General features: G+C 30.1%; 1 protein-coding gene across 3 annotated transcripts; it reads left to right on the top strand.

Moving 5' to 3' along the window:
- The first annotated feature begins 10,718 nt into the window (after positions 1 to 10,718).
- Positions 10,719 to 20,151, top strand: LOC142633536 (serine carboxypeptidase-like 7). 3 transcript variants are annotated; one of them, XM_075807773.1, is made up of 14 exons: positions 10,721 to 10,982; positions 11,100 to 11,245; positions 13,641 to 13,717; positions 13,810 to 13,932; positions 16,779 to 16,881; positions 18,078 to 18,115; positions 18,232 to 18,333; positions 18,449 to 18,535; positions 18,639 to 18,791; positions 18,873 to 18,944; positions 19,025 to 19,143; positions 19,519 to 19,632; positions 19,760 to 19,814; positions 19,912 to 20,151. In XM_075807773.1, exons 1-14 carry the CDS (start codon positions 10,822 to 10,824, stop codon positions 19,993 to 19,995), a joined length of 1,434 nt encoding a protein of 477 aa, XP_075663888.1. In that variant the 5' UTR covers positions 10,721 to 10,821; the 3' UTR covers positions 19,996 to 20,151. The 3 variants fall into 3 exon arrangements, with proteins under 3 accessions (XP_075663890.1, XP_075663889.1, XP_075663888.1); XM_075807774.1 differs by lacking the exon at positions 19,760 to 19,814 and having other exon boundaries at positions 10,720 to 10,982; XM_075807775.1 differs by lacking the exons at positions 19,519 to 19,632; positions 19,760 to 19,814 and having other exon boundaries at positions 10,719 to 10,982.
- Positions 20,152 to 21,019: the final 868 nt, after the last annotated feature.

Here is a 21,019-nt window from a genome sequence, read left to right as displayed (position 1 = left end):
GACAACTCCTCTGCCCCTTGTAGTGCAAACTAGCCTGTGAGCCTCGAAGACTTTGATTGAACAGACTTATACTAACAAACCTGGCCCAAGGCCCAAATGTGCATTTAAGCAATTTTGCCCCCCACACTTATTTTTTATACATAATTTTATACTACAAAAAATTGAAATTTAAACATTTAATTGATGACATAGTTATGGATGTTTGATCTTCTGGAAATTTTGCATGCATGGAAGTTACAAAAAAAAAAAAAAAGTAAAACAATGGTGAATTTGTTAAGATTCACATCAAATAAAAAGATATTGGGTGGAGTTGTAGCCTTAGGCTACAACCAAGTTTGTAGTCAAACTTTATCCTTACTATTACTACAATTATTTTTATTGTTATTTGTTTTTTCATGCATGTAAAAAAGAGGGGCTTAGTGTCAAAGTGGGGCTTCCCATAGAGGGAACTTGGATAATTGGCAACACATTTGATAAGTTGCACTCTTGATCTCAAAGCCACGAGATAGTAACTCGCTAGTGAAGCTCTCCAACTCTTCAATGTTATGATGAGCTAACAAGTTCTCATTGGACACTTTCATCAGCTTACTGAGCACCTTTTCCACTACCATTATTGGTGTTTTTTTTTTTTTTTTCACAATAATTTCTCATATACTTTAATGCCAGTTTAGTAACTACTTGTATTTGCTAACTTTCATCTCTATAAAAAACTTCAATTTTAACAATTTCAAAAATATAATTTTCTTGTATTTGCTCACTTTTATCTCTGCCAGTGACATCAATTTAACAATATCAAAAACTAAGCATTTTTTTTAGTTTACCAAGTATTTTTAATATACACACAGGAAGAGAGGAGAAGGTCTCAAAAATTAGGAATAATTTTAAGTCAAATGTACTACTAAATACCATATAAAAGTATATGTGTTCTGTCTAAACTTTAAAAAATTGGACCAAACTCGATAAACCAAAGATTAATACCAAATTGATTCTAAAAAAAAAAAAAAATTTGACTAAGGATTGTTTTTATCAGGAGTAAAAATGGGCTAATTCGATCTAACCCATTTTAAAGTGATTTTTTCTCTCTCATTAGATCGAGATAGGATAGTACAATATATTCATTTTTAATAGTTTCACATGCACATTTAGTATTTATAGTGATTATATACAGTACCTAAAAAATTTATGGTCCATAACATTTAGTTTTTTTTCCCATTCTTTTATGATGATAGTGAACTAAATTTTGTAATCTTAAGAATTGATATCTTATTTAACTATATCTTTGGCTAATTTATTTTTTGTATTCTTGTTTATATTGAAAGCAAGATAAAAACAATATAATCATAATCATAATCATATTATTATTATTGTTATTGTTACTCTTTTTTCTACATGTGAAATAATATGGTCAACTTGTATCCCAATAAGCCCAACCCACAGCTCAATATTAAAAATTGATATTTTAATTCAGTAGTGATAGAAAATATGTTATAAATTTAATAAAATAACATAGAAGAATTTACATGATGGATCCCATTGATAAATTCGTATTCAATTAAAAAATATTGAGTGGTTTAATATTGTTTTGAATTATACCAAGTATAGCTTGAACCTAACCGTGTATGTGTGTGTGTATATAGGGTTAGGTTCAAGTTATACTTGATGTAACTCTAAGCAATGTTACACTACCCAATAACTTGTTATTGAATTCATATTTTAATAATCCCATTGTTGAATTACATAATCTATATTTGCTTAACATGCATGCCAATTTTTATGTCAATCGTATGTTATTTTCCATGCGATTCATAAACTCATCTTTTATGAATTATTTTAAACTACAAAAATTTGAATTTAAATAATTGATCAATAATATGACTATCAATCTTTGATCACCTTGAAATTTTGCAAGCATGGAGAGTATATGAATATAGTGTAATCTAACGGTAGGTTTGTAAAAATTCGCATCCACTAATAAGTTATCAATTGGTATAATCTAACGGTAGGTTTGTCCCTAAACTTTAAAAAGTTCTTTTTTCACCTCTAAACTTTATAAAGATTAAAAAAAAAATTAGAGACAAAAATAGGGATGGAAAAAATAACTTTTTTTTAATAATTTAGGGATTAAAAACAAATTTTTAGTAAAGTTTAAAGACATAAATAAAAAAGTCTCAATAGTTTAGAGACCAAAAATAAACTTCTTAAAGTTTAGGTATAAAAAGCAAATTTTCGGTAAAGTTTATATACCAAAATAATATTTTACCCCACATATATAGAGAAAGTGCTATTGTATTCACATTAATCCACACATCCAAAATAACAGAACTTATGACAAGTTCTGATGTTTTTGGGTGTATGTATAAAACTGTGTGGCCAGATTAGTATATGTGTATTAAACACTACTCTCTCTCTCTCTCTCTCTCTCACACACACACACATATTTTGCTTTTATTTATTTATTTATTGTGGTAGTAGGACCAGAAAATAATATATTGTTAGTTGCAATCATGTGTCAAAAATATCTACTCAAGTCTATCTAAACAATTGACATTGATTCTAAACAAGCGTATTTAAACAAGAGTTCAAATCTTCTGTCCCATATTTTTTGTTTCATTTTATATACCTTCAATAAACACTTGCCACATATCCACCTATTTACCTAAAATAATATAACCCATTTCCCCACCACCACCACCACCACCTTCAACCTTCACGGGTACCAGCTGCCAACACCATCACCATCTCCGGTCACGGTAAAACTTCCTATTTAATTAAATCTAACCAATACACACTATCACTCTCAAACCCACCAACCACCATAGCTGAAACCCATGTTTTGTATCATAGCCAAAATCATCACCATAGTTGAAACCTATGTTTCAAACCCACTCCTCATTCTTATTTCCATTTTTCTTCCTAGTCTTCCGAATTACTTTTCTGATTTTGCTCTTTCATTTTCATTTTCATTTTATTTTCATTTCCATTCACTTTTATTTCCCATCTTTATACTATGACCGAACCCATTTTGTGTTAGTTCTCTTTGATTTGTTTTGTTCTCTTTGGTTGGTTCAATGATTCGGTTTCTTTTTGGTGTTTTGTTATTAGGATTTGATGGTATTGGCTTGAGTTTGAAACATGAGCTTCACCTATGGTGGTTGGTGGGTTTGAAAGGAACGGTAGGGATTGGGTTGGATTTAATTACATAAGTGGTTTGGTCGTGACCGGCGATGTTGATTGCATCGGTCCGTTGGAGGATGGCACTGGTGAAAATATAACTCTAACTCCCACTAAAATATTGGCTAAAAAATAGGGGCACTCTCCTGTTGATTTTTAAATTACTTTATCCACTTATAAATTAGATTGTTAAAATAAAAATTATATATATAATAAAAACACAGGTTTTTTTTTTGGCTACAAAATAAACATGTAATATTTGTTCTTTTCTAGAAGCTATCCTCATGACACTCCTAATTATATTAGTAGTTCTAAATACGTAATATTAATGAAAAAACATGTAAACCTGAATGAAAAATTATGACACTATAAAAAATAAAAAAAATAACTCTCATCGCACGTGAAGGGCATGTGATGAGGCTAGTCTTTACTTACTGATTAGATTGCTCCAAGAATTACAACCATGATCCACACATGTATGGTTTAGATTTACAACCATGGTCCATGTGTATTAGTTCCGGTAGTTTGCTCTCTCTTTTTTCTTCTTTTGTTTCTCTTTTATTTTACCACCACACACGTATATGGTATACTGGGATAGGTATGAATTTTCTTGATTCTTCTTTTCGTGTGTTTTTATTAAATTAATTATATTATTTTATAACATAATAATAATAATAATAATAATAATAATAATAATAATAATAATAATAATAATCTACATTTAAAATAGATAAAAATATATAATATAAAAAACAAAACACTAAAATGTGCAAATCATTATTTGATTAGAATTTTTTAATGCATTTAATTTCAAGAGTTGTTTGTCTACTTTAACTTCTTAGTATTTTTTTTACATGTTAGTCATTAAGCACTTAATGGATTATAATTTAGTTTTGAATCTAATCCCATAAATAAGTTAAAAACTATTTGATATATTCATAATGATATTACAAAAAACAATACTATATTTTTGGATTGTAATGTTGAGTTATAAAATAATTAACTTCTATATTGAATGGTATTTACATTATACTTTAGAGTTTAGACTATTATATAAATTATGAATATAATATATATACAAATCTCGTTTTCATTTGGTCCACTCAAAGACAAGTTCCAAGTTACATCATTACGACAATTTTATTCACATAACTTAAGTTTCTTAATGACTAGCCTAAAAAAATTTCTAGAGTCATCACTATGGAGGCTTTTATTTATTTATTTTTTTGCATAGACTCTAACCCCTTCTAATTTGAAATCCTGAGTTTGTTTTTAGGGACGGAATTAGGAGTCAAAGTGGGGGGGGGGGGGGGGGGGGGGGTAAATATAAGTTCGTTGAATTTCAAATCATCCATTAACATCTTAATCCCATATTTATAGACATATATATGATCATGTTGCAATGATCTGATACTTCTTTCACTAATAGCAATTTCTCAAAATGTTGTTCAATGATTTTCAGAAAATAGGCTATTAGTAATGACTTTTAATTTATTTGTATTCTTCAAAAAATCAAATATTGTAGTTGACTTTCTCATTATCTACTAACCATATAAAAGTTATATAAATTATAAGGATATAAATTACATCTATATAACGTTCAAATAATTTCTGAACTTGTAAATAATGAGAAAATCAATGTTTATTTGGATTGGTTTGGGTCTAATTTTTGGAATAATGAATTTATAAGATAGGAAAATAATAATGAAGTATCTCAAAATTAATTAAATAAATAGTGAAATTAGTACTCCTTTTATCATTTCTTACTTATTTTTTTGAACCAAAATTTGACACATATATTGATATATACTCCATCTAGCACTATAGCAAACACGTGCCACAACCCCCTCTACCCATTTAGGCAATCAGAAGTTCAGCATTCACACAACCCAATACAACTATTTTATTTTATTTATGAAAAGGATAGCCACAAGTTCACACAATATCAGTTACTAGCATTCAAGAGAGAGGGGGAGAGCATAGACTTGAGTAGTGATCTACAAAAAAAAAAAGAAAAAAGAAAGATCCAGATTAGAGAAGGAAGAGGGGACTGATGGAAGATCCTCATAAAAATTAAAAATTCGTAAAGGATCTACCTCACAGGCTCACACAACAAATCTTAGATAGAGCAGAGAGAGGGGACTGATGAAAGATTTCAAAGAAGAGAGGTCAGATTATAGAAGAGTCTGATATGCTATATTGCCTTAAGGGTATTCTTGTTATCTAGATTTGTTATTTTTTTGGTTGGTTTTTTTGGTTTGTCTGATTTTTTTTTTTGGGACAACTGGGCAAAGAGTAGGCTATAACCCCCTCTGTCCAAACGTAGGTGAGTCCGCCTCTGTGGACCGTCCTTGAGTAAGAGGTGTTGGGTTATTTTATTTTAGGTAATAAAAACAAAAAAAGTCAGATTTAATTAAATAGGTATACATAAGGTAGGTATTCATTGACAAAGTATAGAGTGAAGTATAAAAAATAGAGCGCTCTTTGAACAATTGTCATTTTTTATGAAACAATTGTCATAAATCTAAACAAGTCTGTCTAAACAATATTTGTCATAGATTCCGAACATGCATATCTAAACGACTGTCATAAAATCTACATATCTACCAAATATCTACCTTTCAAGTTTCGAGAGAAGGATATCTACCTTTCAAACCCACCGTAGTGGTCCCTGACTCCTGAGCCAACGCCGTTTGTGATCAATCCTGCAGCACATGATATTTATTTTAACATCATCATCATCTTCTTCTTCTTCTTCTTCTTTCTTTCTTTCTTTCTTTCTTTCTTTCTTCGTTGTATTTTTTTCTTCTTTTTCAAATTGCGTTGGATTGTTTTCTTTCATTCACTCATTTTATGAATCATCATTCTATCTCTCTATCATATAATTGACGTCTCATCTTTTTCCTTTAGCTTTAAAATTGACATTTCATCTTACTATTATTTAAAACATAATGATATATAGATCTACAGTGTGATTACATTTTCTTTTTACATCTTTCAAATTTCCAACAGTTTAAAGTTCAATAGTTATGTATATAAAATAAATCTACTAATCAAATAATAGATAATATTTAATTAACGCCAAATTTGTGGTGTATGTTCTTAACATACACTACAAATTTCTAAAATATGTAATCATGTTAATTTTTTTAACTAATTTTCTAAAAAAGCTTTGTCCTTACTAAATATGCATAAATAAATTCATCTTTTTTTTTTTTTTTTCTTTTATTGAAGTCCATAAACATTGCGCATTATTTTTAATGATTAATTGTAAAAGAGAGTAGAGGAATAATTTAACTACTATTGAATATGTCATTTCCTCTTAGAGCTTGTTGAACATGTATTCTTTTATATATGTTTTATACCTTATCCCCTTTGCTTCACTCATCTGTTTAAGTGAACGAATCAACCACTTTTTCCAATTTGTTCCAGACCCAGCATAATTTTTTTCTTCTTATATTACGTAAGAGAGGAAGACAGAGTAATTCCCAGAGTTTTATTTAGGAACGGATCTCTAAAATTATTTTTGTAAATGATTGTGGATTGATTTGAATAAAAGTTTTCCAAATTTTTGTCCACGGTTAGATGTAGACGTTCTGCCGTATCGGCATGATGACCCACAAAGGGAAAAAAAAAGGGGCCATCGAAGTGTGACAAATTCCTACCATTCAGAACTACCTCTACCAGGGTGGTTCCTAAAAATCAACTGCGAATTTATCCACAACATGTCTTTCATGAGAACCCGAAATATATGGCTTTGAGTTTCCTAAATGAATTTAGCCTCCAATGACAAAGACAACTTTTCACCGCTAGTTGGGATGATAAACTATGAGAGGTGGATATTACTTCACCGGAACTCACCATATTAACATGATTTTTAATAATTTTGTAACTCAAAAGATACCTCATAGTATTTAAATAGTGATAGTTTAAATTACCCTCTTCCAATTTAATTATTGAATTATAAAAATAAATAAAAAATTATTTTCAACCACCCACAATTTGCCACTTTAATAAGTGATTGAAAATTGTATCGTTAGACTTATTGTTCAATCACAATACTCAATAAAAATAATAAAAAAATATGAAAAAAGTTTTTGTACCAAAAAAAAGAAAAAAGTTTTAGAAAAGAATTTCAATACATTTTGTTAAAAAGAGCTTTTGAGTTTTATTACTTTCCGCCCATGGCCCCTTCTAAATTATTCAATATTCTAAAAACAATGCTTCATCCTCTCACCTGAATGATAAATCCATAAAAGATGTAATTAGTGAGATAAACTACTAGATATATAAGAAGGAGCATTTCTCTTTACTCTTCCTTTCTCCCCTTTGATACCCTTCACAAAAAGATTCAGCCCTTTCAATTATTAGTTTGTCCCTACTCATTTTTTTATCCTTAATGCATGCTCATCAAGGGTGTTTTATATACATATACACTTAGATTATATTAGAATAGAATTTTTATTTTATATAAAAAAAATTTATTGAATTGATAGGAAATATCTAGAGTTTGAAACTACAAGAAAGCCAAGAGATGGAAGAGAAAAAAAAGATAGTGACAGCTTTAAGGTTTTAGTGCCCTTACATTAAGTAGGTTCTTTTAATTATTATTTTGTATAAGATATGTAAAAATTTTCGGATAATGGGATATGCTTTTCTTTGATAAGATAGTAAGATACACTCTTTTTCAGTAAAATAATAATATATGTTTTCCTTTTAAACTTTTAAGTGTCGTACAAAAAAGTCAAGAGAGTGCTGAGTTAACGCTATAGACAACACCATCGCTCACCTTTGGTGCGGTGGTCACTCTACAAGTATAAATACTTGTGGAGTGTGGGAGGGGTAAGGGTTAAGGTTTAAGTTTCCAGAAGGAGCTTCACACACATATATAGTTAGATTAGATTAGAGTAAAAATTTTACCTTGTATAAAAAAATAATAATAATAATAAAAAAACTATAGACAACTAAGGGGTAATAGCCTTATTCAGCAAAAAAGGTAATGGCCTCAAGCCGCCAAATATTGGAAAAAGACCCCCTCTTTTAAACAATAAAATATATTACATTTATCTCTCTTACATAATGCGCATTTTAATGAAATCCATCTCACTTAGAAAAAAATAATTTAAGGCTCCTTTATTGACCAATAAAATGCATTATCTATTGATGTTAGTAGGTGAAAAAGCAAAATTAGGCCCAGTTTCCCAAAACAAATAAAGTGGATAGACATTTTCTACCTAAACTTTTTTTTTTTCTTGAGTAATTTTCCTCTATTCCCGTTAGTATGACACATCAAATATTCATCATCATGTTAGTGTAGCCCTCCACGTCACATTTAGTTTTATACTTTTCCTTTTTGTACCTTTTATTTTTGTAATTTAAATTAGTATTGTACTTAATGCTATTGTGTGTTTCATATTAGTTTTTTTAGTTTTTTTTTTTTTCTGAAAATGTGCTAAAATATACTTATATTTTGAAAAAATAAAAAAAGTAAAATCTTAAAAAAAGTACATAAAAACTAAAAAAATAAAAGCTAAAAACTAAACTGTAGGCCAATGAACACTTGTATAGTAAACAATCAATATAAAAAATAAAACAAATGTTTTAACAGCACGGTAGGCACACCCTTTTTATTTTGCTAAGAATCTCCTTTAACATTTATATTTTTTTTCTAATATAAATGTTTACTAGAAAAAAATCTATTTGGATATGAAAAAATTAAAATAAAAAAATAAGAGAAAAATTATTTAAAGAGTACTTGAATCTCAAAAAATTACTTTGGATAAATTTTTACTAGTAATAAACAAAGCATAACTGAAACCTTTCAAAATTAATATTGAAATTTTTTTATTTGAATGGATTAGTCATGTTATCAATTAAAAATAAAATTGTGGGAGGGTTTCATGTCTCAGCCCCTAATTAGTAGGTATTGTCCTCTTTGGCGCTTGGCCTCAAGGTTTTGCTCAATCCCACATTGGGGAGAGGCGCCTTTTAATGTGGGAGGGTTTCATGTCACAGCCCCCAATTAGCAGGTATTATCCTCTTTGGCGCTGACCTCAAGGTTTCGCTCAATCCCACACTGGGGAGAGACGCCTCCCACATGTGCCTTACAAGCCTACACACTACTACGCATGTGTAGTAGTGATACACATGTCTGGGGCTTAGGCTTATAAGGCACATGTGGGAGGTGTCTCTCCCCAATGTGGGATTATGCAAAACCTTGAGGTCAAGCGCCAAAGAGGACAATACCTACTAATTGGGGGCTGAGACATGAAACCTTCCCACAAAAATGTTAATAAAATTTGAATAAAAAAATTTATAATTTTGCATATCAAAAGGCATGAAAAATATATTTTAAATGAAGAAGAAATTGGTACTAAAAAGTTAAATAATATGATTTAATTAATATTTAATTATAAAAAAAGGTCATATTAAAGATGTCGGCTTGGGCTCCCAAATAAATTGATCTGACGCAGTATCCATGGTTAAAGTAAAGTGGAGTAATTTCGGAGTAAGGGGGAAGTTTTGTCCTAAAAGGATAGGGGTAAGGGTGCACATGGTGTGGCGGTGGAGTTTTGGGTCATATATATCACTACACCTCACCTTAATTGATTTGTCATATTATCAGTCTAGTGTGGTTTTAGATTGTGCAATACATTGTGGTTTGGTCGGTTTCAATGATTTCTATTTTCTATATTGATAAAGAGGAAGACTTTGTCATTTGCTTATGTTTTCAATTCTATATAAATTGTTATTACTAGATAAAGTTTGGCTAGAAAAATGATTGTATTTAATAATTACAACTTTACTAATATTTATTTCATTAGATGTGAATTTTATTAATATTTATTTTATTAGATGTGAATTTTGACAAATCTATCATATTGAATTATATTTTCTTTTAATATTTTCAATACTTAAAAAATTTCAAAATGATCAAAGACTGATACCTATGTTATCAATAAAATGTTTAAATTTCAAGTTTTTGTAGTCTAAAAATTATGCACAAAAAAAAAAAGGTTTATAGACTTAGTAGTAAATAACATTTTATTCACATAAAAGTTGACAAATGTGTCAAAAATATAAAGAACATGCAATCTAATCGTTACATTTTCAAAATATATAATTATGGTAATTTTTGTTAGTGGAAATTGTTGCCATTAGCTACAACTAAATTTGCAACCAAATTTTGTCCTTGCTTATATATAGCAATTAATATGGTGTAGTCTTTTGCCGTTCTAAGAAAACAGAATTACAAACCACACCACACCGGGCACTTATGGATGTGTTTTTTGGACCTCCACCCCGGTAAATGGTGCGGTAGCTATATATATTTAGCGGTCGATTTTGGTTGGTTCAGGTGCACGTGCAGTAAAATGATGAATGATCAGAGTGACCCAGGGATATATCTCAATCAATGATATGATCAGGGTACATAAAAATATGGTATACTAATGAAATTACTATATATAAGAAAAAAGCAGCTTAAATTGACTTGTTTGTCTTGAACTTTCGATATCATTATAATATTCTATTAATTTTAGCGTTTGTTCAATGGCCTATAAACGAAGAAGAAAGACAGCCCACAGTACTCCAACCAATTTTTCGCTTGTGGTGTGGTGTGTTTACTTTGGGAGATAGCCTAAGCCAAGCATGGCAACACCTCTGACACCAAACCCAGCTTACAAATGTATGACTAAGTTGTTCTCACGCGTACTTGTTATAGTTATTTTCCTCGCCATTATTGAGTCTCAATCAATCATTGAGACCTTACCAGGCTACTCTGGCAGTCTTCCTTTCAAACTTGAAACTGGGTAAGTGTTAAGACTTAAAAAGAGGTTGTGCTTCTCTTTCATATTTATTGCAAATTTATCATGTGGAATATAATGGAATACGTGAGAGTGAAAGTTATGGATTTTGTGACCTACCAGGTACATAGGAGTGGGAGACTTAGATGATGTGCAGCTTTTCTATTACTTCATTGAGTCTGAGAGAAGTCCAAGAGATGATCCACTCGTGCTTTGGCTCACCGGGGGTCCGGGTTGTTCAGCTTTTTCTGGCCTAGTTTATGAAATAGGTACGTATGAATATTCCCATTATTCTGATTCTTAATTGTTTTGTTTTATTTTTGGTCACCAAGTAACAAAAATAATTGAGGTATATAAAAGACAAAGAAGAAAGCCTTTGGCATTTCTAGTTGATTAATGTTGCCAGATTAGCTTTTAACATATTTTTTTGCAAAGCGCAAGAGGTACACTTTAAATTAAAAATGAAAAAAAAAAGTTAAATAACACTTAGTAAAAGGTAATCACTTTCAATATTTCTTAAACAATACGATAATCTTCTTGACTAAATGTTGATGTATTGTTGTTGATGATAATATCTAAGAAAACTTTCGGAAATTTCAACATTTTAATGACATCGTCATGTGAAGATGAAAGCTTGAGTGAGGTCAACATCAATTCGGGCTGGCTAAGAAAATAACGTGTTGGAAATAAGATCCTTTATAGTTCATAGATAAACTTCACTGATCTCTCGTTTATTAGGGGGGAAAAAAAAAATTCACTGATGCAATTTTTAAACTGAGTATATTGTATTTTTTTGGTATTATTAATAATTTTTAGGGTAAATTGTAAATAACACTTTTAAAGTTGGGAAGTGATTGAATTTTGCCTCCTGAAGTTTGGAGTGTTTAAATTTTATACCCTAACATTTCAAAACTTAGATTTCACTCCCTAAAGCTTAGGGTTGTTTGGATTTTACATCCCAAATTCTAAAGCTTTAGGGTATAAAATTCAAACACCCCAAAATTTTAGGGAATAAAATCAAAACATTTCTAAAATATAAGGGGTAAAATTTAAATTCTAAAATGTCAAGTTGTAAAATCCAATCACCCCTAAATTTCAAGGATGTAATTTGCAATTTACCTTAATTTTCAAATGATAAAACTTAGGTACAGTATCTTAGATGCTATTCCTTAGATCATTTCTTAAAATTTAGTCATGTGGTAACTTAACTAAAAAATATGTTTCCATCTCATAAGAAAAAATCTCCATGACAGAATTTTAAAATGAGAATTTAAGGAACATCACCTAAGCACTGTACTTAACTTTTGCTCATTTTTAAATATATATGAAACAGTATTAATCAACGTTTATTTAAACGTTAAAAACACGTCAAAAGCCAATCTAATTAATTTCCAATGAATATATAGGATTATAAGAATTTCATTAATGTATATTTAGTTGCATATGACATGACAAGTTTCAACCGATAGCCAAATCGAACTAGACACTGACACCATAAATAAATAAATAAATAAAAAGAACCAGACAACGACACCCTCCACTATATTCACCTAGCAAAAAAAAAAATAAAAAAAATAAATGACAAATCAAATGAACTTATTTTTAAACATTACAAATTTAAAGGTGTACTTAATTAGTGCTACACCATTTAAAATTTTAAACAATTAATGTGACACTACGTAAATTTCTAAATTTAGGAAATAAAGTCTTAACCTAGAAATGAACTTTTTTCATTTTATGAATTTCACATATAGTTTACCTTAGGAATTTTGGAGAATTTTGATTCATAATTTGAAATTAGCTTATAACCTAATGTATATGCATAAAATACATTTACAAATAAGTATAACTAAATTCATATTAAAATTTTACCAAGTTTATATGTAATGTTTGTATATTTATATAAAAAAATAATTTAAATTACAATTCATGAAATTCTCAATTTTAGTTCGTCCAAATACTATTGAATAATAATAATAATAATAATAATAATAATAATAATAATAATAATAATAATAATAAAGAATCAATGATAGTGATTTCTTTTAAGGTTTATTAATTTGCATTCTATGAATTTCACACTTAATAACTCATTCAACACAAAATACATAGTATTAAAAGAAAAAAAAAAAAACTCGTTCAACACAAAAAATTAAGAAAATTAAATTGGACTCCTTGATTTTTGAATTGTGGTAAATAGTTGCACCAAAATTAAGAAGACTGGATGAAATACATAACATAAAATTAGACTCTAATTGGAGATCTACTGAATTTTCTCTTAGGTTTGACTTTATATATATATATATATATATATATATATATATATATATATATATATATATATATATATAGAGAGAGAGAGAGAGAGAGAGAGAGAGAGAGAGAGAGAGATGATTGGTCTTGTTATGATTTTCATGTCATTATCAAAGCTAGCTTGTCCCAACCAATTCTAAAAATTCAACCCATGGAAAACCAACTCAAATTTTTGGGTTTATAGGCTTTGTTATATTGGTGAGCTGGATGTACAACCTTATGTCTCAAGTCATTTGAGAAAAAAAAAAAAACTTCGGCCTCTCAGTATCGTTGGGCCAAGAGATGATTGGTAAGTTCTTTATATACTCTCTCCTTAATCAAAGATTTGATTGGTTCCATACTTTCTTGTAGGTCCATTGTCATTTGACTTTGACACTTCCAGTAGGGATTCACCCACATTTAAATTAAACCCATTCTCATGGACAAAGGTATGAGATTTTGGTTGCCTTGTTTTCTATATTTTAAAGGCTAATTATGTGGTTGATATATTCTTTGAAAATTGATGACGATTCTCTTCTAGGTTGCGAACATAATATTTGTTGATGCACCCGTCGGCACTGGATTCTCATATGCAAGAAGTTGGGAAGGATACAGCATCACTGATACCATATCAGCAGCACAAACCTATTCTTTTCTCAGGAAGGTGCGTTTAACACTTGTTCCCTTTGTTGTATGAGAGAACAAACTTAGATATAGGGGAAAATATTTTGTTTTAGAAAACAAAAAGAGCACTCACTGACTCAAGTGAAAATAATTTGGCAGAATACATAATATTATTAATTGTTTAATATTTTGGTTGACTTTTGTATTTATATTTGTATGTTCGTTTAGACCCCTTAAACCAGATAGTTTAACCTAATTTATTAACCAAGTGATGACTTACATTAATTATCAGATCTAGGTTAAACATAAGTAAATCATATTATGCAGAGATGTGGAAAAGTAAATAACACCGCAATATGATGATCTAGGAAAACTAATGAAACTAACCATTTTAAGGTAAAAACCTAGGGAGGATTTGACCTAGCAATCCTCAAGGTAAACCAAATCCACTATAAGAGAATTAAAGTTTTTATAAAAGATTTAACCCTAAATTTAATGTTACCTCCAGTAGTAACTTATTGACATGACCATATGCAAACTCCGAATCCACGGATTCCTTCTCTTTTTGGATTAATTTATAGCAACACAAGCCGCCTTGCTTGTGACTTTGAGATCTCACTCAAAGGTTTCATATCACCTTCACTTGTTGATCTTGATGCAGTAACTATGTTCTACCAATGCTTGATTGTAGTTTTGGTTTCGGTAGATTCTTGTGTAGTTAGAATGTATAAAACCTCTCAAATCTCATAAAGAGTAACACACAAGTCTTCTTCAGCACCCTCAAAACGTGGTTAGGGTTTCCCTTTTATATGTGGAGAAGTTTAGATCAAACCCTAAACATTTTCATTGGTTTGGGCTTGTTTAAAAAATTTGCAAAAAATTGTGTTTGCGATTTTCGATCGGTCGAGAAAGGTAGAACTTCACTTCTTTTTTTTGCAATTAGCTGGCCTTCAAACCTTGAAACACCCTTATTTAGGCATTGCCTAAACACCTAGACTAGACATGTTTTGTTCTTAATTTGCCAACATAATACATCAATGATTCTAAATATTTAATACTAAATCTTTAGAACCTAAAAATATTGGTAGAATAGTGTGAGTAATATTTTTGAAAGAGAGTTTCAACCTATGTTATTCACTCTAAATGATAACTTTTTATCATCAGACTAAGACACTAATTAGTTTTTAGTGTAGGTGATAATTGAACCCCAAATCTCTTATGCTAAAATTTTACCAGTTGAACTAACTGAAACTAACTGTGTGAGTAATATTTTAAATATGCTAGAATGATCGGTAAGAGAGTCTTTGAATACTAGCCATCAATAAGTCTATAAGTCTATGACAGTAACTTACTCATTTTTTTTAATACAATTGTCAAGTCATAGTTGCAATTTTTTTCTTTATCTATTTTCATATTTATTATACATTCAACTTTATTGAAATAATCATTTTATATTATATTTTTATTATTATCTTCATAGAGAGAGAGAATTTGATGAGACAAGAGTTAAGAGAAAAAAATTATCATAATTATATACAAAGTTTCAGTAACTTATTTATATGGTTATTGTAACTTTGCAAATTTACACATTTTTAACTTTCTGGAGACTCGAACCTATAAACACTTATACTTGTAGAGTGACCATTGCACCAAGGGTGTGCGGTGGTAAATTGAGACAAGTTTGCATTGTCTAGTGCAAATACTTTTAAAGTCCTAAAATACAAAAATCACTCATAAAATTTGGGCTAAGGTCGTGAACAACCCAGTTTGAGTTTTGGTTTCTATTATGCATGATTAGAGTCTATGCATTAGCATTGCCAATTTTTTTTTTTTATAACAAAATCCTAGTTTAAGAAACTATTTTTTCTATTTTGCTTACTCTGAAGTAGAACTCACATCAAACTATTAAATTATCAATATATATATATATATATATATATATATATATAAAATATAATAAAATCACATCTAATTCGTCATTTATTATTTTATTTTATTAAAATATTTTCTTCTTGATTTTTAAATTTCTTTTGGAGTCTCTCTCTATCTCTTTCTCTCCACCCTTCATCACACTTGGCATAGCCACCTCACAGTTTCTAATAAGTTCCCCTTTGCCTTTGCCTTTGCCTTTGCCTTTGCCTTTGTGGCCATCCATCCACCACACTAGTGACATCATATACATGAATTTTTGGTCTGACACGACCATAGGCCACCTCATCGTTGTTGTAGAAGGGGAGGACATCGATCATGACCGTACTCGAGATTTTGGTTTGACCCAATACTACTACTGGAATGAATTTGTTTTCGTTTTAATTGGATGAAAATTTGGGCTTTTAGGTTATTCAATGATTTGTGGATGTAGATCGGAGTGTTGTTTTCTTGTTGTTCTGAGTGTGTGTGTGTGTATATATATATGTAAATGAGCTTTGGAGAGAGAGAGAGAGAAGCAACAATAGAGGAGAGGAGAGGAGTCTGGGTTCGTGTACAAAGGAGCCAAAAAGAAAAGATTACTTTGCCTAACCTATATATGTTAGTTATTTTTAAATAGGCATGCTAGACAATTTTGTTATTGTGTTGTTACTTGTAAATCTATGTCATTTTATTAGGCTAAGCTATCTTATAACTTAATTGACACATATTTATGCACAAAATATTTGGGAGTTTAGGTAAGAAAAGGTTCCCTATAGAGTCAACAGCATATTGTAATTATTATTATTTTAAATCAATTTATTGGGTTTGCTAGGCATGTTTTGGTTAGACTAAACTATTGGGTTTAAGGTATCTTTAATACTCAACCTTGTGTAGTAATTCTAGACTTAATTCAAGGAATTTAAACATGCAAATGCTAATGCCAAAATTTGTTTAATCTTTTGGGTTGTGACACAGTGGCTTTTGGCTCATCCAGCATTCCACAAAAATCAACTCTACGTTGCTGGTGATTCTTATTCAGGCATAGTTGTCCCAATTATTGTTCAGAAAATATCCGATGGTAAGTTTTGTGAATGAAGATTCTTATCATTACTAATATCAGCATAATGATTGTTATATAAATTATATTTTTAACCTTAGACTAATTTTGACGTCTCTCCTAAACTTTAAATTTGAGTATTTAATCCTCTAAGTTGTAGGTTTGAGTATATATTTATCATTAGCTTATTGATTTATATTGGTGTTTTAAAAATTATAATTTTGATGAATTTGGAATTCAATTTGCACATAATATGCGATTTGTAATAATTTATTGAAAATTTGGTTTAAATAATTGATGAAAACCCATTTTTAAACAAGAGATGAAATATTTAATCTCAACTAAGAAATCAAACCCGACCCAACTCAACCCATTTGGGTTGGGTTAAGTTGGTTTTTACACTATGATGGATTAAGACTATCTTGACCCGATAAGGTCAAGTTGAGTTGAAAACATTGTCCAACCTAACTCAATCTAATCTTTGCACACCTTTACTAATTATATTATCATATGAAATATAATCAACCTATGTGGGTTGTTGTTGTTATTTATGGGTGTGGCTTTTGTCCAGTGTTTTGTGACATTGGATCCATTGCGATCATGGCACATGTCCAAAAATGGACATGTGTCATGATTGCAGTGGATCCAGTGCACTAGAGGTCTAGATAGAAGCTAAGCCCCTTATTCATAATCAAGTAGTATGCAACTATCTCCTAAAAAAAAGTGTAGTATGCAAATATGCACGTGGAAGTTAAGATTAAATTTGATGGATATTTGTGAGACTTTTGTAGCGAGGCATCGCAATGTGATGATAAATATTAAATGTTGTGGTAAAAGGCTGTTTGATCGACAACTTAACAGGCCTTAAATCAAAACCTCTTCGCTACAACAACCAAAACCGATCCAACTCGGAAAGGTCAATTTGGTTTCCTGTGCACGAGGAATTGTGTGCTGAATTTGTATTTTCCATTAAGTACAAGCCAATCCCTATTTGGCATATGTCACTACCAAAATTTGATGGCACAAATAAAGTTTAATAAGGACATTGCAAATGATAATATAATTTAAGGTGGAAAATTTTCCAATGTAATTGTAGTCACTAGTCATATAATTCCATATATTTGATAAATTGAAAGGTTATGTGTATTACTTATTTATTACTACGTTTGAAGTATGTATTACCTCTTTTTCACTAATGAAGCATGGTTTTTCTATAGGTAACGAAGCTGGGGTTAAGCCAGCTATGAATCTCCAAGTAAGTACTTACATTAGAATTGAGAAAATTTAAATTTTTTTGAGATAATTCATGTTTATTAATGCCTTGTAGTTTTAGAGTTTTGTTGAAGTAAATTTTCTTTGAATTGGATACAGGGATACGTGCTTGGTAACCCAGCCACAATCCCACATGATGACTACAACTACAGAATCCCCTTTGCTTACATGAAGGCACTTATATCACAGAAACTATATGAGGTGTTTTTGCTAGCTTATATATACTCTACTATGAAATTCAATTGAGCTCTCAATGCAAAAGGGTTAACCGAATCAAATTCCTTGGTGTTTGTGTGTTTTTTCTCTTAATATCAAGTCAACCAAAACGAATTGCAAGGGCGAGTATATAAATGTTGATCCAAAAAATACACTATGCGTAAATGATCTTCATAATGTGACAGATGTGAGTGAGCTCTCAACCACTTCTAACTTCTAAGGCTTTATAATATGAGTTCTCTTTACCAAATTTTATAGGAATTGACATTGATTTATCTATGAATTTTCAGTGCACCCAAAAAATATATACGGGACAAATATTGGAACCTACATGTAGTTTGACATCCCCAAAACCAGTGGGATCAAAGCTGGATGCAAGCGTTCTCGGAGAGGAAGCTATTCATCTCCTTTCTCTTACTCAAGTTCCTGAACTATGGTGCCGGGTAAATATTTGTTTGTGTGGGGATCATAATTGTAAGCATGTACAATTTTGGCTCATTTTTACCAGCTCTCTGTTTTTGTAGAGTTATAACTATATATTCTCTTACATTTGGGCCAATAATGAAACTGTTCAAAGGGCTCTTCACATTAGGGAGGTATGACAATTCTACCAAAAATAATAATAGGTATCAAGTTTATGAATATTTTTACCAAAAATTTCAAGCATGACAACCAGGGGACCACAAGGGAGTGGGTAAGGTGCAATGCAAGTTTATCTTACACAGATGATGTCTTTTCTACTCTTGAATACCATCGAAACCTCATCAAGAAAGGGTATCGTATTTTGATTTATAGGTAATTTCCTTACTTTATAACCTAATTTACATAAATAGAGATTGTTTATTTCATAGATAAGATTTTCCTTTCTCTATCTAACAATGAAAATGTTGTTATTTAAAGTTTTAAATAATTTAACATTGAATATATCTTTAGATTTATAATATCTAATCTAATAATGAAATGTATGCATTTCAAATGAAAAATATTTTAATACTCATCGGTTCATAGAAAGAAACTTCACTAAAAAGTCATTTCCATCAACTACAAGAGGTAACGCAATCAATTGGGAATCACATCTCTAGAAACTAATTCGAATATTTCATACTTATCATTTTCTTTCCCTTGAAATAAGACACTTCACTGATTTTTGTTTCTTTGGTTTGAACACAGTGGTGATCATGACATGGTTATTCCACACATTTCTACATATGCATGGATAGAGTCTCTAAATTTGACAATTGCCACTAATTGGGAGCCATGGTTTGTTGATGGACAAATTGCAGGGTTGGTTTCCACTTGAACCTTCTATAATCTCAGCCACCTACCATTTTTCTAAAGCCATAAGTTGAAGTAAATCAAGTTTCTTTCAATCCTAAATTTCATTATTATCTATATCCATTATAATTTGTAGGTACACGATGGTATATAATTATAAAAAAAGTTGGTTGACATATGCAACTGTGAAGGCAAGAATGATATTCCAATCAATATATACTTTTTCTCTAATGATGTACCCATCTAATTACAAAAGCTAACTCCATTATATGCCTTTCTTTTGTGTAGGGAGCGGGCCACACTGCTCCAGAGTACAAGCCTAAGGAATGTTTTGCCATGGTTAATAGGTGGTTTGCTTACTATCCTCTCTAGTCAATAGTGTTCTTGCCTATTTATGTATGAGAGATCGAGCACTAGTTCAATAAAATCGTTTTAGTATTATTGGTATAATCAATGAAAGAGCAATGAAACTCGACAGCTTTAACATCTTTCATTTATGTTTCTTTTATAGATTTTCTTTTTCTTACTTATTCTTGAAATGTAAATTTTGGTAATATCCAGCTATAGATTTAATAAGAGTTATACTTTAATGATGTTTGTGCTCTATTTGTTTCAACGTTAAAATTTTCTAAAAAATGAGTAATTTTTAAAAAAGTATACTAATTTTTTTTTTGTTACTATAAAAATCTAGTATAAACTAGTAGCCTGAATATTTAGGTCACATCTTCAAAAGAAAATATTAAGATATTTCAAAACAAAACACAGCACATTTGGTATTTTATTAATAATGAAGAATAAACATCTATCAAGAATAAAATATTTACTTTAGTAGCTAAAGTATGTGAGAGAGAAAGTTCTAGCCATCTGTCATAAGCTCGTAATAAAATTGTTTGCTATTAAAAAAAATCAAGTATTAGATACCCAATATGTATATCTGGGCTTTGGGTTCAAGAAATAGAATTTGGGCCCTTCTCTCTCTAGTCTTGGCCCTTAACCAAAATCTAACACAAATAGCATCACAAATAAAACCAAAAAAACCACGTGTAAGCCCAAACAAACCCACAAAATATAATAAAAACTTTACAAAAAATTTATATAGTGTTGGTACTAGTGGCGGAACGGTGGGTGAGTGATGGAGTCAGTGAGTAGACCACGTGCTTGAAAAATTTATATATTGTATTAATTCTAACTATTTCTAATTAATACAGTACTCCAACTTTTATTTTTTAGGAAATATTCCAACTATTTTTTAGATGGAAACAAAGCCGTAATAAATTAAATATGTCACACATTGATGACTTATTAATGCTATAACTAATCAATCTATAAATTGGGAATTATTCAATTTGTAATTAAAATATTATGCATATCACCTACATTCTTGTATTTGTCTTTA

This window comes from Castanea sativa, chromosome 5, assembly GCF_040712315.1.
Source record: "Castanea sativa cultivar Marrone di Chiusa Pesio chromosome 5, ASM4071231v1".
NCBI classification, from domain to species: domain Eukaryota; kingdom Viridiplantae; phylum Streptophyta; class Magnoliopsida; order Fagales; family Fagaceae; genus Castanea; species Castanea sativa.
The sequence above is the reverse complement of the archived record's forward strand: the minus strand, read 5'-3'. Positions and strand labels throughout refer to the sequence as shown.